The sequence below is a fragment of the Oxyura jamaicensis genome, chromosome 1, assembly GCF_011077185.1.
Source record: "Oxyura jamaicensis isolate SHBP4307 breed ruddy duck chromosome 1, BPBGC_Ojam_1.0, whole genome shotgun sequence".
Lineage (NCBI taxonomy): Eukaryota > Metazoa > Chordata > Aves > Anseriformes > Anatidae > Oxyura > Oxyura jamaicensis.
The window spans coordinates 94,429,742-94,445,631 of NC_048893.1; the positions used below are offsets into that span (position 1 = coordinate 94,429,742).

Genomic DNA, 15,890 nt, shown 5'->3' on the forward strand with positions numbered 1-15,890 from the left:
GTGTTTTCAGCTGAAACATGAGACGGTCACTTTTGCATACAAAGTATTGCTTTCTACACTTCTCCTTCACGAGTAGGAGGCCTTGCCTCTGGTACTTGGGACACAAGTCCCTGGGAATTTTGTGTGTTTAAACCTGTAGCTATTTGCAGGTGTGCTGAGATTTCTCATGGCCCAAAGACTCCTGGGCAATTTTGTGCTGAGCAAGGGCAGTTCTAAGGGTTAGGATGTAAATGTAATGGATCTTCCTTTAATATGGTTCTTGCTTTTTGTTTACTAATGAGAAAGATAGTCTGCTATGAAAAACTAGAAGATAGCAGATCAGTTGCATTGCTTAGTTGTCTGCAGGAAGGCATCCTGATGTGATAATATATGACATAGTAATATTGCATTTCAGTGCTTCCTTAAAACAGCTGTGCAGCAGACTTACTGTTTCTCTCAGAAAACAGGTCATCCCATAGAAGGTGGAACTCAAATAACATTTTGTTAATGCTGATTCAAAATACTTGTCCTGAAAGCAAATGTTTATGTCAAGAAGTACAGTTGGATTAAAAAAAAAAAAAAAAAAAACTTTTGGTGTTTTTGCTTTTTTGGAAATCACCATGTTCCTCGTGATTTGTCATACTGTTTCACTACATTTTTCTGGCCAGTCTTATTTCTGTTGCAAAGAAATCCTTACAAATCTTGTTCCTAAGCTTCTTACTGAGTCAGGGAATCTGCTATCTTTTTCTTTTTTTTTTTTTTTTTTTTTTTAACTAGTCAACTATGCTACTGAAAAATGTGCAGCTCCCTTTCCTGTTGTTTCTTTTGTAGAACAAAATAGATAACGAGAGAAGGTCACAGAATACTGGAATGGAAAAGCAGGAGAGGGAACTACTGAGAAAAGACTTCCTTTCTCCCCTTTCAGAAAGGTCAGGAAAAGTTTGCTTTGAAAGCTGACTTTTATATGCCCTGATCTTTTATTATCTTTATTGTACAGCCCTTACTTGATCGCATAAATTGTAAAATGCACTGTTACTATGCCAAGGTAATGTTATGGGTACAATCTAATCAGAATTCAGGATTTATAGTGCTGTCTTAAAACAAGTGCAAGTGCCAAGTGTTTATAGCAATATTCAGTACCTGTACTTCAGTTCTGAGGCTCTTTATCTCTTGTCAAAGTAAGCTGCATCAGGAAACAACAGTGTTGGTGTACCAGCACTTTACAATTTAATTTACTGGTGTTCAGTCAATTGGATTGCTATTTAATTGACTGAATACTTCCAACCCCGTGAAGTTCTGTTTATTCTCAGGAGTTCAGTGCTGGTATGGGAGCACGCTGTTCTGTTCCAGTGGGTCCTAGAGGATGTCAGGATCTCTCTGAGATTCAGCTGTTTTCTTCTTCCACTTTTCTAATGATTGCATGAAACCCACTCCCACTACCATTTTCCAAAGTAAATCTCTAAAATGAAAGCTAGGCTGTTAATGTCTCTTTTCACCATTAAACGTTCTTCTGTTTTATAAGATATTTATCAGATGAACTTACTTGCATTGCAGTCTTATTACTCAGACATCAACTCACAAGACAGCATAAGTAATTTCTTTGTGGACACCTTTGAAGATCGCGTTAAGTCATTTAGTAAAAGAAATGTAAATTGAGAAACTTTGTTAGGCAGTCTTTTTTACAACCTGTTTGTCTTTGGACATCAGCAAGTAGATTGTAGGCCTAGCAATTGAATTTTTGGATGAAATGGAGCTTGAAGAAGAGTTACCTCACCGTTTTCAGTAACGGGGAAAAGACGAGGAGAGAGAGGAAATATGTGTGGAAGGAGCTTGTTTGGCCTGAAGTCGAGTCATGCTAATGTTAAAGAATATTAATGAAACCCAAGCCTCTTGAGGCTCAATGAAGTAGCCACGTTAAATGACTGAAGTGGATGCTCGGCAATACAGGCTCCTTTGTAAGGAGCTCAGCCTTACTACAGAGCTGGTTTTGCAGAGCAAGATGGCTGGTACTGAGCACCTGGTGTCCACAGTCTGTGTGTTACAGTCATCTTCAGCCTGGCTCTTTTCTGGCCCTCCAGGCTGCGTGCCTCTTAGTTGTTGGAGCCTGTTGGATGCACTCAGTTTTACAGGTTAGTTTAATCCAAAAGTATTTCAGTTTGTGTACTCCAGACCTATTTTGTGTTGTAAACAAAAGCATTGTTAGTGGGAATGGTCTTCAGAGAACCTTTCCTGATTTGAACTAAAGCACTAGTGGGGGTTTGCCTATGCAGACCTGAAAAATAAGACAAGCTTTTAAAACGTTGTACAAAACAGTGGTGTTTAAATCTTCTAAAAGAATAGAAGTCACCAGGGCAATGTGGCCTCTGGTGGCCCTCTGGCTGATAATTCTAGTAAAATATCTAGTAATAATACAAATGTTTTTGACATGGTCCAGTCAGAATTAGGAAAGTTTGCTCCACTATTAAAGGATACAAGCATTGGATAAGTTAAGTGGTATGTAGCTCTTCCAATTCAGAGGAAATGGCATAACACGAGAAGTGAAAAAATAGGCAGTCATGAGTAAAAGGAGCTATTATCAGCTGTCAGGTGTTGATAGTGTTCCTGAAATTGTATCTGTGATCACACAGGTTGCATGGTGTTACTAGGGAAAAACTTTGCAATGATTGTTTTGTTTGGTCGGTTTGGGTTTCTTTGTTAGTTAAAATCTCACTCCATAAGTAAATCTCTCTTTTAATCTTATCCACAAACATTTATTTGCATAAACCAAGGAAGAAAATGTTATGGTCTTGGTTGAGAGGACCAGGGATGCATGGGTAGAATATTCCTGCTGAGAAAGATAACATTTTCAACAGTGGTGCAGCATACCCTGAACAAAAATTTGGAAGAATACTTCTGTCTACTATTTATGAGCTATAGCAAATGCATCCTATAAAATGTTATCTTCCATTGTGGAGAGTCCCCTTTAGTTGTATTATTTATATTGGACATTATCTGTACAATACATACAGCTAATATTTCTAAAGAGCATCATCAGATGAAAAGACTGAGTTTCGGGCTTATATCCCCATTATCTGCATGTTTCATTATGATGGTGTTCACTTAGAAGTGTTTCTTTTCTGACTTGAGTAACAAAGAATAATTGGCTGGAGCAGTTATTTTGCAGTATGTGACCTTGAATCATGCATAGCTGGGTATACTTTTTAATGGTAAAAATGCTGTATACTTTTCAAACCAATATTTAATGAAGATGAGGAAGGAGGTCTCATGTTCTTTAAAGAAATTTTGGAGTACTTTTACTCTAGGGTGAAGTACTTGAACAAGAACTATTAAATCCTTTAAGAATAAACCCTATAAGAATATTAGTAATGAGAAAGCGTTGAGGGAGTCGCTTCACGTTTTGAGTGTCTTATGTGAGAAAGACAAGTGAAAGAAAGGGAAAGCCTTTGATTATGGCACCAGATTTGAATCAAAATAACTGAGATTTCTTAAACTGATGCTCAGCACAGGCAATTATAAACAAATAAAAAGATACTACTAAAATATACAACTTCTCTGGAAGAAAGAATAAATGTATTAGATAATCAAATTATTCATTTTTTTTTTTTTGTAGGCAGTAGTGTGTGATGAAATGGTATGAGTAGGTATAAAGTGGTAACAGTTGAGCTTCATTCCAACCTGTGCATGTATTGTGGGTTTTCTGCAGACTGTTCTGAAACTCCTCTGCCTCAAAGTAGGTTTCCTGCCTTCTCTAGGGAAGGATAATGTAGTTCAAAAGTCTGAAAGTGAAGCACTCAATTTCTGATGAATTTTTTTAAACCTGTACTGGAAACTGTAGCTGTGTTGCAGGAAATCCTGTGAGGTATCTGTAGTGTACTTGGTCTGAACCAGAAGCCTTGCCTGTGCATTGCAGAGGTTAAGAAAACCAAAATAAAGTTTGAATTGTTACTTTTAGAAGTGACGTTTCTGTTACATGATCTCAGCTTCTTCCCTCCTGCTGTTCTTATCTGTGTAATAGCTTTTTTTTTTTTTTTTTTTTTTTGCTTGGGTATGGAACAGAAACACTGTGAAAGCTCAAAAATGACTTTGTTAAACATAAGCTTGTTAAAAACACTTTTAATACATCCTTAAATGTTGCAGTGGGGATGCATGCATTTCTAGGTGGTCTTGTAAATCCCTTCCCAACCAGTAGGAGAAAACGTATGGATCATGCAGAATTCTTGTTCTTGGATATGAGGACAAAGCTAAAGGTTCAGTTGTGCTGCTGTTTAACCAACTGGCATGCTCTGATTAAAGGTCCCTTGCATTTTTACAGACTGGGGCTTTAATACGTCTTACAGGTTTTCTGTATATTATGCATACTATTTATTATGAAGTGAATCTATATATGTCTTCAGCCAAGAATTAGACTTTATTTTTCTGTTTTGTTCTGTAATAAGATCGAAGTATTTGCTGTCTGTTTGGAATAGAGATAGGTTTGCTTGCACTCTTCAAGAATATGTTGCAGTGTATTCCTCCAAACGCTGAAGATGATTCTTCTTTTGGAGTATCCTATTCCTTGTACTTGCTGTGTCTTTAAGGTTTACCTTTTGTGGTATATATTCTAATTTTCCAAACATTTTGAGTGATGTTGTATAAAGGGTGTTGGGATGAAAAGTATTCTGTGTTACAAAATCTAGCAGAATAGACAAAGGAATTGGTACATCTCTGACAGTGTTTTTTAGTCAGTGGTTCTATGGAGTCACAGGGTCCAAGAGCTAATTTTAAGAAATCTTTGAAAAAAAAAAAAAAAAAGGCAAATCTGGTGTCTGCAGGCTTGTTTGCTGTACGTAGGCTTATACCAGAATTCAAAACTGCTTAGTAATCTGCAAATTGAAAGATGTACTTTTACATATGTATGCAAATAGGGTAAGCCTTTATAATATTAGTAATGTGATGTGATATTCGATAGCATGTAGTTTTGTACAGGAAGGTCTATATTCACAAATCTGATCGTCAAAAGACATTCTAGGAAGAAAAGTGCTAAATGAACTACAATGTAGAACTTGCTGATTATGCGTTTCATGGATTTCCTCTATTAGCATATCAGACACCTTTGTATAAGTTCTTGCAGTCTTCTGGCCACTAGATTATTTGTGCTGCTTTTTTTCCATGTATACTACATATATTAGAAAGTGGATGAAACTAGCTTGCTGAAGGACTTCATTTCATCATAATTTTTCTTCTTGTTGCAATGGTGGATAGGGAGTCTTAGAAAGGAGGTGTTAACCCAGAACAAGATGGTTTTAACAGTGACCTTGTTATATGAAATGCTGAATTTTTGAGTTTCATTTAGGGTAAGATTATTTTGCAGTAATAAGCAACAGTAAGAGCACAAGTGAATTTCATCTTTGTATTCTCACAGGTGCAATTGATAGGAGGTGCTATCCAAAATGTCTGGAAACCCTTCCAGACAAGCTGTTCTAATTATCTGACAGTTACCAATTCTGATGGAATTAACAGAAAAAGACTTTGGTTCTTATCTAGAGGAGCTGGATATGTAAGTACCTCTGAAATATGAGGTTTTGAATCCTTTTTGCTCTGTGCTCAGGCACAGTGAAAGTCTGCCCCCAAAAGAGCTCCTGTAGGTGCTGGTCATTTTTATTTTGTTCTTTACAATTAGTTTTCTATTCTAGTACTTCTGCTACATGGTAAATGTAAACTTCAAAAATTATAGTGTGGAGAACAAAAATTAGAGGGCTTCTGAAAAGTCATTTTAAAAACTTGAATTAGTACACTGAATAAGTCTTCTCCAAAATTATAAAGAATACAGTTATGGCTCTCAGTAACTACAGTTAATACCACGAGCCATTTCCAGCCATCTTCTCCAAACACCAAGGCGTTTGAACAATAGCAGCTGCCCGTGTGTCTTTCTTTCAAACCATTTTCAGCAAATGAAATGGAGGAACAGTGTGCTCACAGTTAAAGGATGAGGATTGCGGGAAGCTGTGCAGTGCATGCTTTACAACAAAAGGTCATAGCTAGATAGACAGTATATCCTAGGGATCCTTGGTAACGTACTTCATCTGGGTAATAATATATCCAAGACACAAATGTTCAGCTCTGTTGTGTCTTCACTTTAGAATAGGCACAGATTGGAGACTTTAAAGTCATCAGTATTTTTTTCATTATCTGGAGAATGAATATTCTCAAAAACGACTATGAAATATTGCATGTGATGACTCCACTGTACGTATTAATTCACGGTCCCATGCAACCTATTAGAAAGCTTGCTGTAATATACACGGGAAAGCAAAAAAGTAAAGGAGCACTCATTATTGTGGTTTGTGCAATGCAGACGTTTTGTAAGAGCCTGGAAAATGGGGTTGCCTATTAATTAAAAAAAAAAAAAAAAAAAAAAACTCTTATAGATACATGCATTAGATGTGTATGAAAAAGAAAAGTGAACTGTGCTTCCACTTAAGAGGGCTGTATCTCAAACCGACCGTATGAACATTTTTTATTGTAGTGGTGCAATGATGCAAATGATTTGAAAATGTTGTGGTTTTGGGTTTGTTTGTTTGGTTTTTATTATTTAATACGTTGTGCTAAACTGTGCTAGCAAGGAAGATGTGTGGTTTTAAGACTCCATTTCTTCCTTAGTCAATACATCAAAAAAAGCTTAAAGATGTGTGTGAGAGAAGGGCTCCTCATAAACAAGTGTGATGAAAACTTGCTTTCCTTTTTGGTATCCAAACAAAACAAAGGATTTCACTCAAGATTTTAAAGACCCTTAAAATGAAGGGAATGCAAAAAGCACAATTAAAATTTCACCCTCTGCTCATTCTAAAGCAGCAAGGAGAAGGGGGAGGCTTCCCTTGTGCACAACCCTTATAATCTGGATTGCAGCAGAAAATGAGTGCTGCCACCTCGGTTCGTCTCCCTTCGTGGAAGGAGTGAACAGCTGAAACCAGGTTCCCCTTGGTATACCTGCCAGCGTCTCCCATCTCACTCTTTTAAATGTGGGAGATTTATTTGCTGTGAAGTCACAGAGTACTCAATTACTGCAGGGGACATTTAAAAAAAAAAGGGGGGGGGGGGGGAGGGTTATCTTATGTGGGCTGTGTTCATTTTTTTTATATCAATATACTTTTACTACTTTGATTATAGCTTACTTCTGTGCCTCTGCCAGAGCTGTCACACGTGCTATGTTTCTGTCTTTTCTTCATCTCATTGAAAAGCAGCAAGGAAAAACAGATTGGAGCACAAAATGCTACTGTTTGGGATGAGCACTTCTGATGCCTTCAGTGCTTTGCTCCTAGGCAAGCATGGCCCTGGCAGTGCCTCGTGCTGCCCTGGGTGCCCCTTGGGGAGCAGGTGCATGTTTTGTCTGCCGGTGTCTGTGTGCACAGCTTACCGTGCCATACTTAACTACATCCTGAGGTGGTTATGAGGATCAATTAATGCTTAAATTATTTGAAGGTACTGGCTGCTTTATGAGTGCTAATTATTATATTCAGGTTTGCTACAGCTTAGGGATTAGATCGTACTTGGGCAATAGGTGGGGAGGCTGTGAGATGTATGTGGTAAAGAATTACAAGTAACAGAGTCACTGCCAGCCGAAGTATCACCACAGCCTGTTCGTGCAGTTCCATTTAATTGCTCTTAATGAATTGTCAGTCTTCCAATTTGATTTTTGAGGCTTAATTACTTTTGTTTTGAATGTTAAAGAGAACATCTCTCTAAGGTTCCATAGGGGTTGCTGTTAGTTTTGTGGTTGTAGCCCTGATCATGTTTTTCCCAAGAATGGGCAACTGTGTAGGTACTTTTAAAATGTGGTGTTGCATGTTTTATTTTTTTTATATATGCACTTTTCTGGCATGAAACATTTCATAGATTTGTGCTAGGTCTGGGGCATCCTGGATCACTGAGAAAAGTGTTTGCTCCTGGTCTGAACACTGAAAACCAGGCGGGACCTTGCTGTGTAGTAAGTGCTGGTCCACTCAGGGAGGATTGTGACAACAGTATTTTTTCACAGGAAAGAAAGCTGCTTCATAACATGTGAGACAACCAGCTAGTCCCAACTTGCTGACCAGTAAAAACCAAAGTATTTGTTCAATATCCACCTGTGTCTGTGTTTTTAAAATCCAGATCAAAGCTATGGGAGACTTGGACAATATTAAGGCGAGCTGTCTGTGCATTTGTATGTATATATTTATTTAAAAGATCTTTCTCATAGCCAAAGCAGTGGAAAGTAGAGTGTAAAGTAGACAGAAGGTCATTTCCAGACTGTTTTATTGCTGCTCCTCTGCAGGTGGGCCTAGAGCTTCATGTCCAGCCTGCGGTGCTGCTGCCCCAGCAGGCTGGTAGTGTGACAAGAAAGTGCAAGAGAATACTGGCACAGAAGCCTTGGGTATAGAGGGGGTGAACTGAGGTGAATGAATGGAGAAAAGTCTTTCCGAAAATAGGTGAGCACTGGCATGGGCTGCCCAGAGGGATGGTGGAGACTCCATTCTTGAAGATGTTCAAAAGAGGTGGTCCTGGGCAGCCTGCTGTAGTCCTGCTTGGACCAGCCAGCCTCCAGCGGTCCCAGCCAGCTGTGCTGTGATCCTGTGAGGTGGCACAACGCAAAAGCCATATGAAGTCGAGGCAGGCAGTCACAAAGAAACAGAAATGTTTGTCACGGTGGAAAAGAGGAAAGGGTGGTTCTGTATTTAAGATCCTGACAGAGAGGTTAGCTTATTTTACAAGCGATTCACACACAGTGAATTGTTAAGGTGGTGTGCATCACCACCCTATCTGTAAAACAGGGATAATATTTCTGTTCATCACTGGGTTGCTGTGAGGTTGTCCCCGTTGGTCAAAATAGTTTGATGTTAACTTAAGGGAGGTCCCAGTCCTCAGAGGGATAAAAACTCCCTTTCTAGGAAGAAAAAAAAAAAAAAAATCTCCTGGAAAGGCGGGAGAGCGCCCTTCCTCCAGGTCCCTCACCTTCCCCGGCAGGGGCGGCCGGAGCTCCCCTGAGGCGAGGCAGGGAAATGGCCGCGCCTCGGGGTGGCGCGCGGCCAAACACGCGGGGCCGGGCCCACCTCCACCACGGAGAGCGGGCTGCGGCTCCTCCCGGAGCTCCTTTTCCCCAATTAAGGCGGCGAGGCTAATGGCCGCGCCTCCCCCCCCGTGTCCCCGCTCCCGGGGGCTGCTGCCGGGCGGAGGCACCGCGGCGGCTCCGCCCCAGGGCCGGGCAGGGCCGCCCCCAGCGGGGCGGGGGGAAGCAGCCGCCGCCGGGACTCGGTGCCGGGCGGCTGTGGCGGCGCCTCCCGTCCCCGTCCCCGTCCCGTCCTGTCCCGGCGATGTCCGGCGGGGGCAGCCGGCGGCGGGCCGGCCCCTCCTGGCACGGCGCCTTCTCCCGCTTCTTCGCCAGGAGCCCCCCGCGGCAGGAGGCGGCGGCGCCCGGCCGGCCGGCGGGAGCGCACAGGTAGGGGCAATGCATGGCCCCAGCCCGGGCTGCCCCGCGGGGAATCGGCCCCGGGGCCCCGCTCCCCCGGCTGCGGCCCTTCCGCGGAAACCGAAAGCGGGAGGGGGCTCGCCCCGTGCGGGGTCCACGTCCCGGGTCCCCCCGGGCTGGTGCAAGGGGGCTGCTAGTGCCCGGCAAACCTTCCCCGGGCTCTGGGTGCGGGGTGCGGTGCGGTGGCTGCCGGTCCCCTGTTAGCGCGGGCGAGGTGAGAAGGTTCCCAAGCGTCTCGTGCGTTTCTTCCTCTTCCTTTTTTCTTTTTCATTTTTTTTTTCTCTTTCTTTTTCTGGTGGCTGGTTTCTGCGTGTACGTAGGAGAGACCCATAGCTAAAGTTTCCTTCTTACGGAGTCTTGTTGTTGGTCTGAATTAATTGGGGTGTATTTTGTGGTGAGGAGGTGTCAGCCGTCCCGGCCTTATTTCCTCAGGTATACTACTAAGGTTTCTTAGCTTTTAGTATGCTGGTTTTAATCTTTTGGAGTCATTCTTGACACTGCCTACGTTTCTGTTTAAACAGGCAGGCAAATAAATGCACTAGTTGAGGAGATAGTGGATGTCACACTAGTTCTTTCTCACCAATCGTGGAAAATTGCAGAGCGTGTTACTGTCTTAACACTGGCCATCGTAAAAGGTCTCTAAATAGTCCACGAAGGACCATTTTAACATTGGGATTCTTTATTTTACCATAACTGCTAGTCATTTGACATACCAGCATATGAGCGAGGATCCACTGGGCTGTCATGTTGCTCCTCATTTCCTGCAAAAAAAATCAGGAGCAAGGCTGCCAAATGAAGAGCACCTTCACCACGGTGAGAGTAGTGCAGCCATCGCGCCTGGCAGGGGTGATGAAGGTGCAGCAGAAAGAAAAGGCTTGGAGCTGGCACGGGACAAGAAGAGGCAGCAGCAGAGGTGACATCTGGCTGCTCCTCACCTGCTCCGTACACTTGTGGTCCACGCTAAACAAAAAAGCCTAGCGGTCACCTCGTTAGGGAGCAGGGTGACTAGCTGAGTGGTTTGCGAGCTAGGTGTGCTATCTAGATCGTCCTCATGGTAGACCTGCTCCACTCAACTCCAGGCTGGAGCCTGTTATCTTCATCTCAATCAGAGTTTCATTTCCTGCAGTCAAGAGCCTTTCCTTTATTGGGGCAGTCCACTGAGGTGCGAGGAGGCTCGGCCTCCTGGCCTCCTGCTTGACCTCCTCACATGGGTTTAGCTGCGGGGCAGTCGCCTCGATTCCTCTCCGGAGTGGAAGCAGCCAGCAAAAATCCTCCAGCTGAGAGGAGCCCAATTTGGTATGTTAAAGAGCTTTTTTGTTGCGCCGGCTGCGGGGCGGTAGGTTCGCCTGGAATGCTGACGCTCCCGTCTTTGGTTTCCACTGACAGCCTTCTCCATAGATTAGCGTAATTGCATACATTAAACAGCGCTGGGCTGGAACGAGCGCCCCAGGTTTGCTCGGCGCGTTGATTTAGCATCGCGGTGCAGAAAAATGGATCGCTGAACAAAGCATGCGGGTGGGGAGGGGGAGCCAGGGCGGCTTTGTGTGTTTGTTGTTCAGCGTGGAGGGCAGGAGGCAGCCTGGGGAACACATCTCTTGAGAAATGTGTACACTCGGTGATTAATTTCCTGGTAAAATGTTCGGAATGGCGTATGCTGGGACCAGATCTGATCTGAAATGTGTGGCGTGAAACTTTTACATCGAGGTATTTTACCTAGCACTGGGTTTCAGAAAAGCAGAACAACCAAGTAAAGAGGGCAGGAGAGGGCAGGGCCACATATATCTGCAGGCTATCTACATAGACCCTCAGAGACATGCATCATGCTTGCTATAGTCATTCTCCACATGCACCTGCAAACTGGGCAGCAGCAGCTAGATGGAGGCTACTGACAGCAGCTTCACATCCCCGCGCCCCACAGCTGCCCCTTCAGCCCAGGGTACAGAGGTCATGCTCCGGGCATCGTGTTCAGATTAGTTTTGCATTTTCATGTTTTTTTGTTTTGTTTTGTTTTGTTTTGTTTTTTAATAAAAATTAGAAAAACACTCCTACTCTTTCCTGGGCTTAAGATAGGAGGAAGGGGAGAGGGAATTGCACTGTTTGTTAACTAATGTCATAGGATTGTCTTCTGAGAACCTCGTGTGACAAAGAGCTGTATGCGGATAACTTGCCCTTACAGCTGTTTGTAGCTCTGATGAACATGAGTCTTGCTGGAGGCTTGCTGGTGGAAAATAACCCGTGCAGACTAGTTGAAAGTTTTGTGGTGGCACGAGGTACAACACATCTGTTAGGGGCTCACTCTGTTTTTACATGTAACGTAAATGTGAGTTATCTTTCACCTAGTGCTTGCCTCTGTAAATGCATTCTTCAGAGTCATGATTCTGGCATGGCTTTGAACGAGGTCTTTGGTGTTTCTCTTCCCAGTTCCTTATCATCAGCTTCTATCAGTCATTGTGTTCTACTCTGCTATTTGATGTTTTCAATATACAAAATTAATTGTTGGTTACTGACAGTCTAAATCTCCAGTGTGGAAAAATCCCATTGATTTTTTATTATTCTAATAGCAGCCGAATTTATTTATCATTATTTTTTACATGTTTCTTTATGTGGGTGAAGATGCCACTTTTAGAGTATAAGCCAATCTATTGCGTATTCATTCAGTGATAGGCCGCTTCTGTGCCTTAGCAATTGACCTGTTGTAAGTAAATGTGACCTTCTAGGTCACCTTAGAAGCCTCCAAGGGGGTTTGACACTTCACCAATCACTTTAACCAAGGGCTACCACTAATACCTTCTTTAAATTCTCTCTGTATAATTTGTTCCTCTTTATATTGTTTAGCAAATTCATTTCAGGTTTATCTTTTTCACTGCAAGTGCCATTGGTTGGTCAAGTAGCTACCAGTGCAAGTGGGCCTTTGTTGGAATTGTCCAGATATTGTTTCTGCATCACTGAAGAGTACCAGAGACATCAAACTGGGAAGAGCAACCTTTTATTTGGTCTTATAGGTTTTGTTTTGTTTTTAAATTGAGATTATTGTTCTGTTCATCCATTAGTTTCTCAGAGCTTTCAGAGGTGGAAGAACTTTGTTTATACTGCCTAAGGAGAGATTAGAGAGCCTCTTTCTTCCTCTGGGCTTGCCAGTCATTGTTCCTGTTTATAAAGCACATGTATTTTTGTAGCTGTAAAAAAATGCATTTGGGAACTACTGGGAATGGATTGAAAGGGGCGTAATGCATTTTGAACTTATTGCTTCTGAACTTGCTACCTCCTGGCTGGTTTTTATTCACATACTATTGGTGTCTTAGAAGAAATCCATTGTTTTCTGAGGGGGGGGGGGGGGGAAGGGCTGTAGTCTGTATTCTAGTAAAGACACTTCCTTTCAGAAGGCAGAGGAAGATTATTTCAGTTTTATTTCTTTTAAATCTAACTCATTTGTGAGAATGCAGCAGAGGTAATAGCTTATGGAACCAGCAAGGGGAAGACTCCAGTCGTCTAGAAGAATTCAATTTAAACTTACCAAAGCAAGGTGCATTATGAAAAATTTCTGTTTGTTAATTTGTTGGACTTTTTTCTGTTTGTTTCCTCGACTTTTCTATTGTGACTTTTATTGCAGGATAATTCAAAATGATAATTCAAAATTGCAAAGGCCCTTATTCAGCAGGTTACCAAAGCTGTTGCCTATAATTAAGGAAATACTCTGTATATTATAGTGGGACTACTTGTTTGATTAGAATTAGGCGTGAACTCCCATGTCTCATGGGAGTGAGACCCAAAAGGAGCAAGCCCAGCAGCTGGCCATGTGCTTGTGAGACATTTCCTAAAGGAAATGTTACTGGAGCATTAATTATAATAGTAGCACTTCTTAAAAGGAACAAAACAACTTTAATTTGTGTGTGTGTGTGTGTTAACAGCACTGTATCCTTCCCAATAAATGCTAGAATTAATACAAAGAGATTTCCAACTATCTGTGATTCCTTGGTTTTAAGGAACAGTTCTGCAGAAATGAAAACTTACCAGTCTTCTCATCTGATGAACAAAAGATTTTCTGGTTATTAAAACTTCTTACAAAGATGAAAATCAAACTGGTGTTTCTATTTTCTGAGTTTTTTTTGGACCGCATACTCTTTAGCAAGTGTATACTGTGCCACTTCCAGACAGTGGCATAGCACTACATTGCTACGCTGTAGACGTTCCTGGGAAAATTAACACATCCATTTTTCTGCTATTTTAATTTCTAAAATATTTTTTAAAAAATCTAACTGACCTTACAGTAACACTTTTGAAGACTCTTCATCTCAGAAATGTGAATTTCCGTAGTCATGTTACTTCTCATGTCAGTTTTGTGAGATAAAATACAGTCACTAATTGTATCAATATCATTTCATGGCTTGCCATGTTTTTGGGTGGAGTCTTGGTTTCCCAAATGTTCTAGTGTTTCTTAAATTGCTAAAATGTTTCACAGAAGGCAGTATATCTGTTTGAACGGGTTGAGGCTATCAGGGGCTAAGTCCATAAGGCCGCGCAGACCTCCACTTTGCCTAGTGAGAAGAGCAAGGAGCAACAACACGCAAGGAAGTATTTCTTGGGAATACATGAAGAGCAAAGGCAGAAAAAAATCCAGTGACAACAGCCTTTTATTTTTTTTTAATCACCCATTAAATGCCACAAATTTAGCCATCAGATTTGTTTTGGTTGAATCGAAGATGCAGGCTTTCAGCTTGAGAGAGGGAACTTTGAGTATGGGTAGTGTCCGCAGGATGCTTCCCTGCACATGTCTTGTAAGTAAGAAGTGGGAGGACTAGAGAAGTATTTTCTTGTGGTGAACTTGTAGCCTCGTGTACCTCTACCAACAGTTTTCTGCTCCTGTCTGACTAGAAGAGCTCACTGCTTTTTGCTGGTGACACCAGTCTAGTTTGCGTGCTTTCTTTTCTGGTTGCTTTTTCTTAATGGCATCTATTAAAAATTATGTTAAACCCTGTTTATCAGGAGGAAAATACCTACTGCTGCTTTAAAGCTTTCCTGGATTGGCTTAATGCCTTCTATTTTCTTGTTATTTGTAGGTATCGTTGTTGATCCCCAACCCTGCAAATATGTGTCTTTTGAAAGCAGTTATATAATGAGCTGTTCTCTATCAATGCAATAATTTTAATCTTAAATGTAAATAGTTTGCAAATGTGCTGATATTACACCAAGTCTCTGTATTAGCAGCCAGAAACATATTTATTTCATACGTATGCTGAAAACTTTACCTAACCTCTCAGACTAGTGAATATGGAGCAGATCCTGTATTAATGTATGTTACTATGCTTGACAGATGCCAGAGCAAAAACCTTGATGTAATCTGGTATAATCCTACTGCTCAATACTGAAGTCAACTCTACGCAGAAACGTTTGTATTTATTTTCTCTAGATTTTGTACGGCTGCTGAATTCCCTTGTGTATAAAACAGATTAAGTTATTCAGCAAGGGTGATCATGGGCCATCATACTTATTTCACTGAGCTCTTGCCTTTTAGGTTTAAAGGGACATGTTTGATGGCAAGGCATGTTTATTCTTGCATTTCTAATATATTTTTACTTTGCGAAATGTGGCATATTGGTGCTTTTATAACATCTTTATTCTTCATGTTTTTTGTTTTTTACTTTGTGTTTTGAAAGAGGATTAAAAAAAAAACAGTTTTACACTTATACGCTCTGCAGTTCACATTGTGCATGTGAAGCAGTGCTGCTAATGCAGAGCATGAAGTTGACCTAGCTTTGCTATGCAAGCAGAGCAAAAAACAGTATGTAAACAAGCAGCATAAACAGGTCTGAGAGGAAAAAATGTTTCAGTTAAAACAATCTAACTCACTTAATGCTGCCTGTAATCAAACCAGTTTTCAAGTGGGGTTGTTTAATTGAATAGAATACATTTTATGGTATTCCAACACTTAAATGAGTTGGCTAATTGTAACACTTCTCTTGCCTGAGTTCCTGTCTCATCCTCCTTTTGCCTCCGTTTTCTTCATCCCTACTTTTCTCTGCTTTCTGCTCCCTTTCCCCCACTTCTCTTATACGTTTTGAATAGTTGTTTTGCTTTCCTTTCGCCCTCTGATTTCAAAGTCACTGACTTGTTTTTATAATTTCCGTTTATCTTGATGTCTTTACTGTTCCTCCTCCCTATGTGTGTGGCCTACATGTAAGGACAGAAGTGGGAGCCAGAAACTTCACATTTAAATTTCTGTGCAAACACTCCTCTCTTCAGGACAAGCCCTAACAGCCTTGTCAGAGATTACGGGAAGACTTTGTCACCGCTGATTTCCCGTGAACAGTGTTAGCCACGGGAATCTTGCTGAGAAGTTGGTCAAAATTTTTCATGGGGGGGGGGGGGGGGGCGTGGCCAGAAGAGAAGAGTGTTTGCACAGAAATTTAAATGTGAAGTGTTATAAAATTTT

General features: G+C 41.5%; 1 protein-coding gene across 1 annotated transcript in view; it reads left to right on the plus strand.

The window, feature by feature from the left end:
• Nucleotides 1–9,209: 9,209 nt before the first annotated feature.
• The window catches only part of CRYBG3 (crystallin beta-gamma domain containing 3), a 94,061-nt gene continuing 87,380 nt past the window's right edge, over nt 9,210–15,890 (plus strand). The window contains exon 1 of the mRNA XM_035315203.1: nt 9,210–9,430. Coding sequence (XP_035171094.1) covers nt 9,306–9,430 — 125 coding nt within the window. The 5' untranslated portion in view covers nt 9,210–9,305. The remainder of the gene's footprint in view (nt 9,431–15,890) is intronic.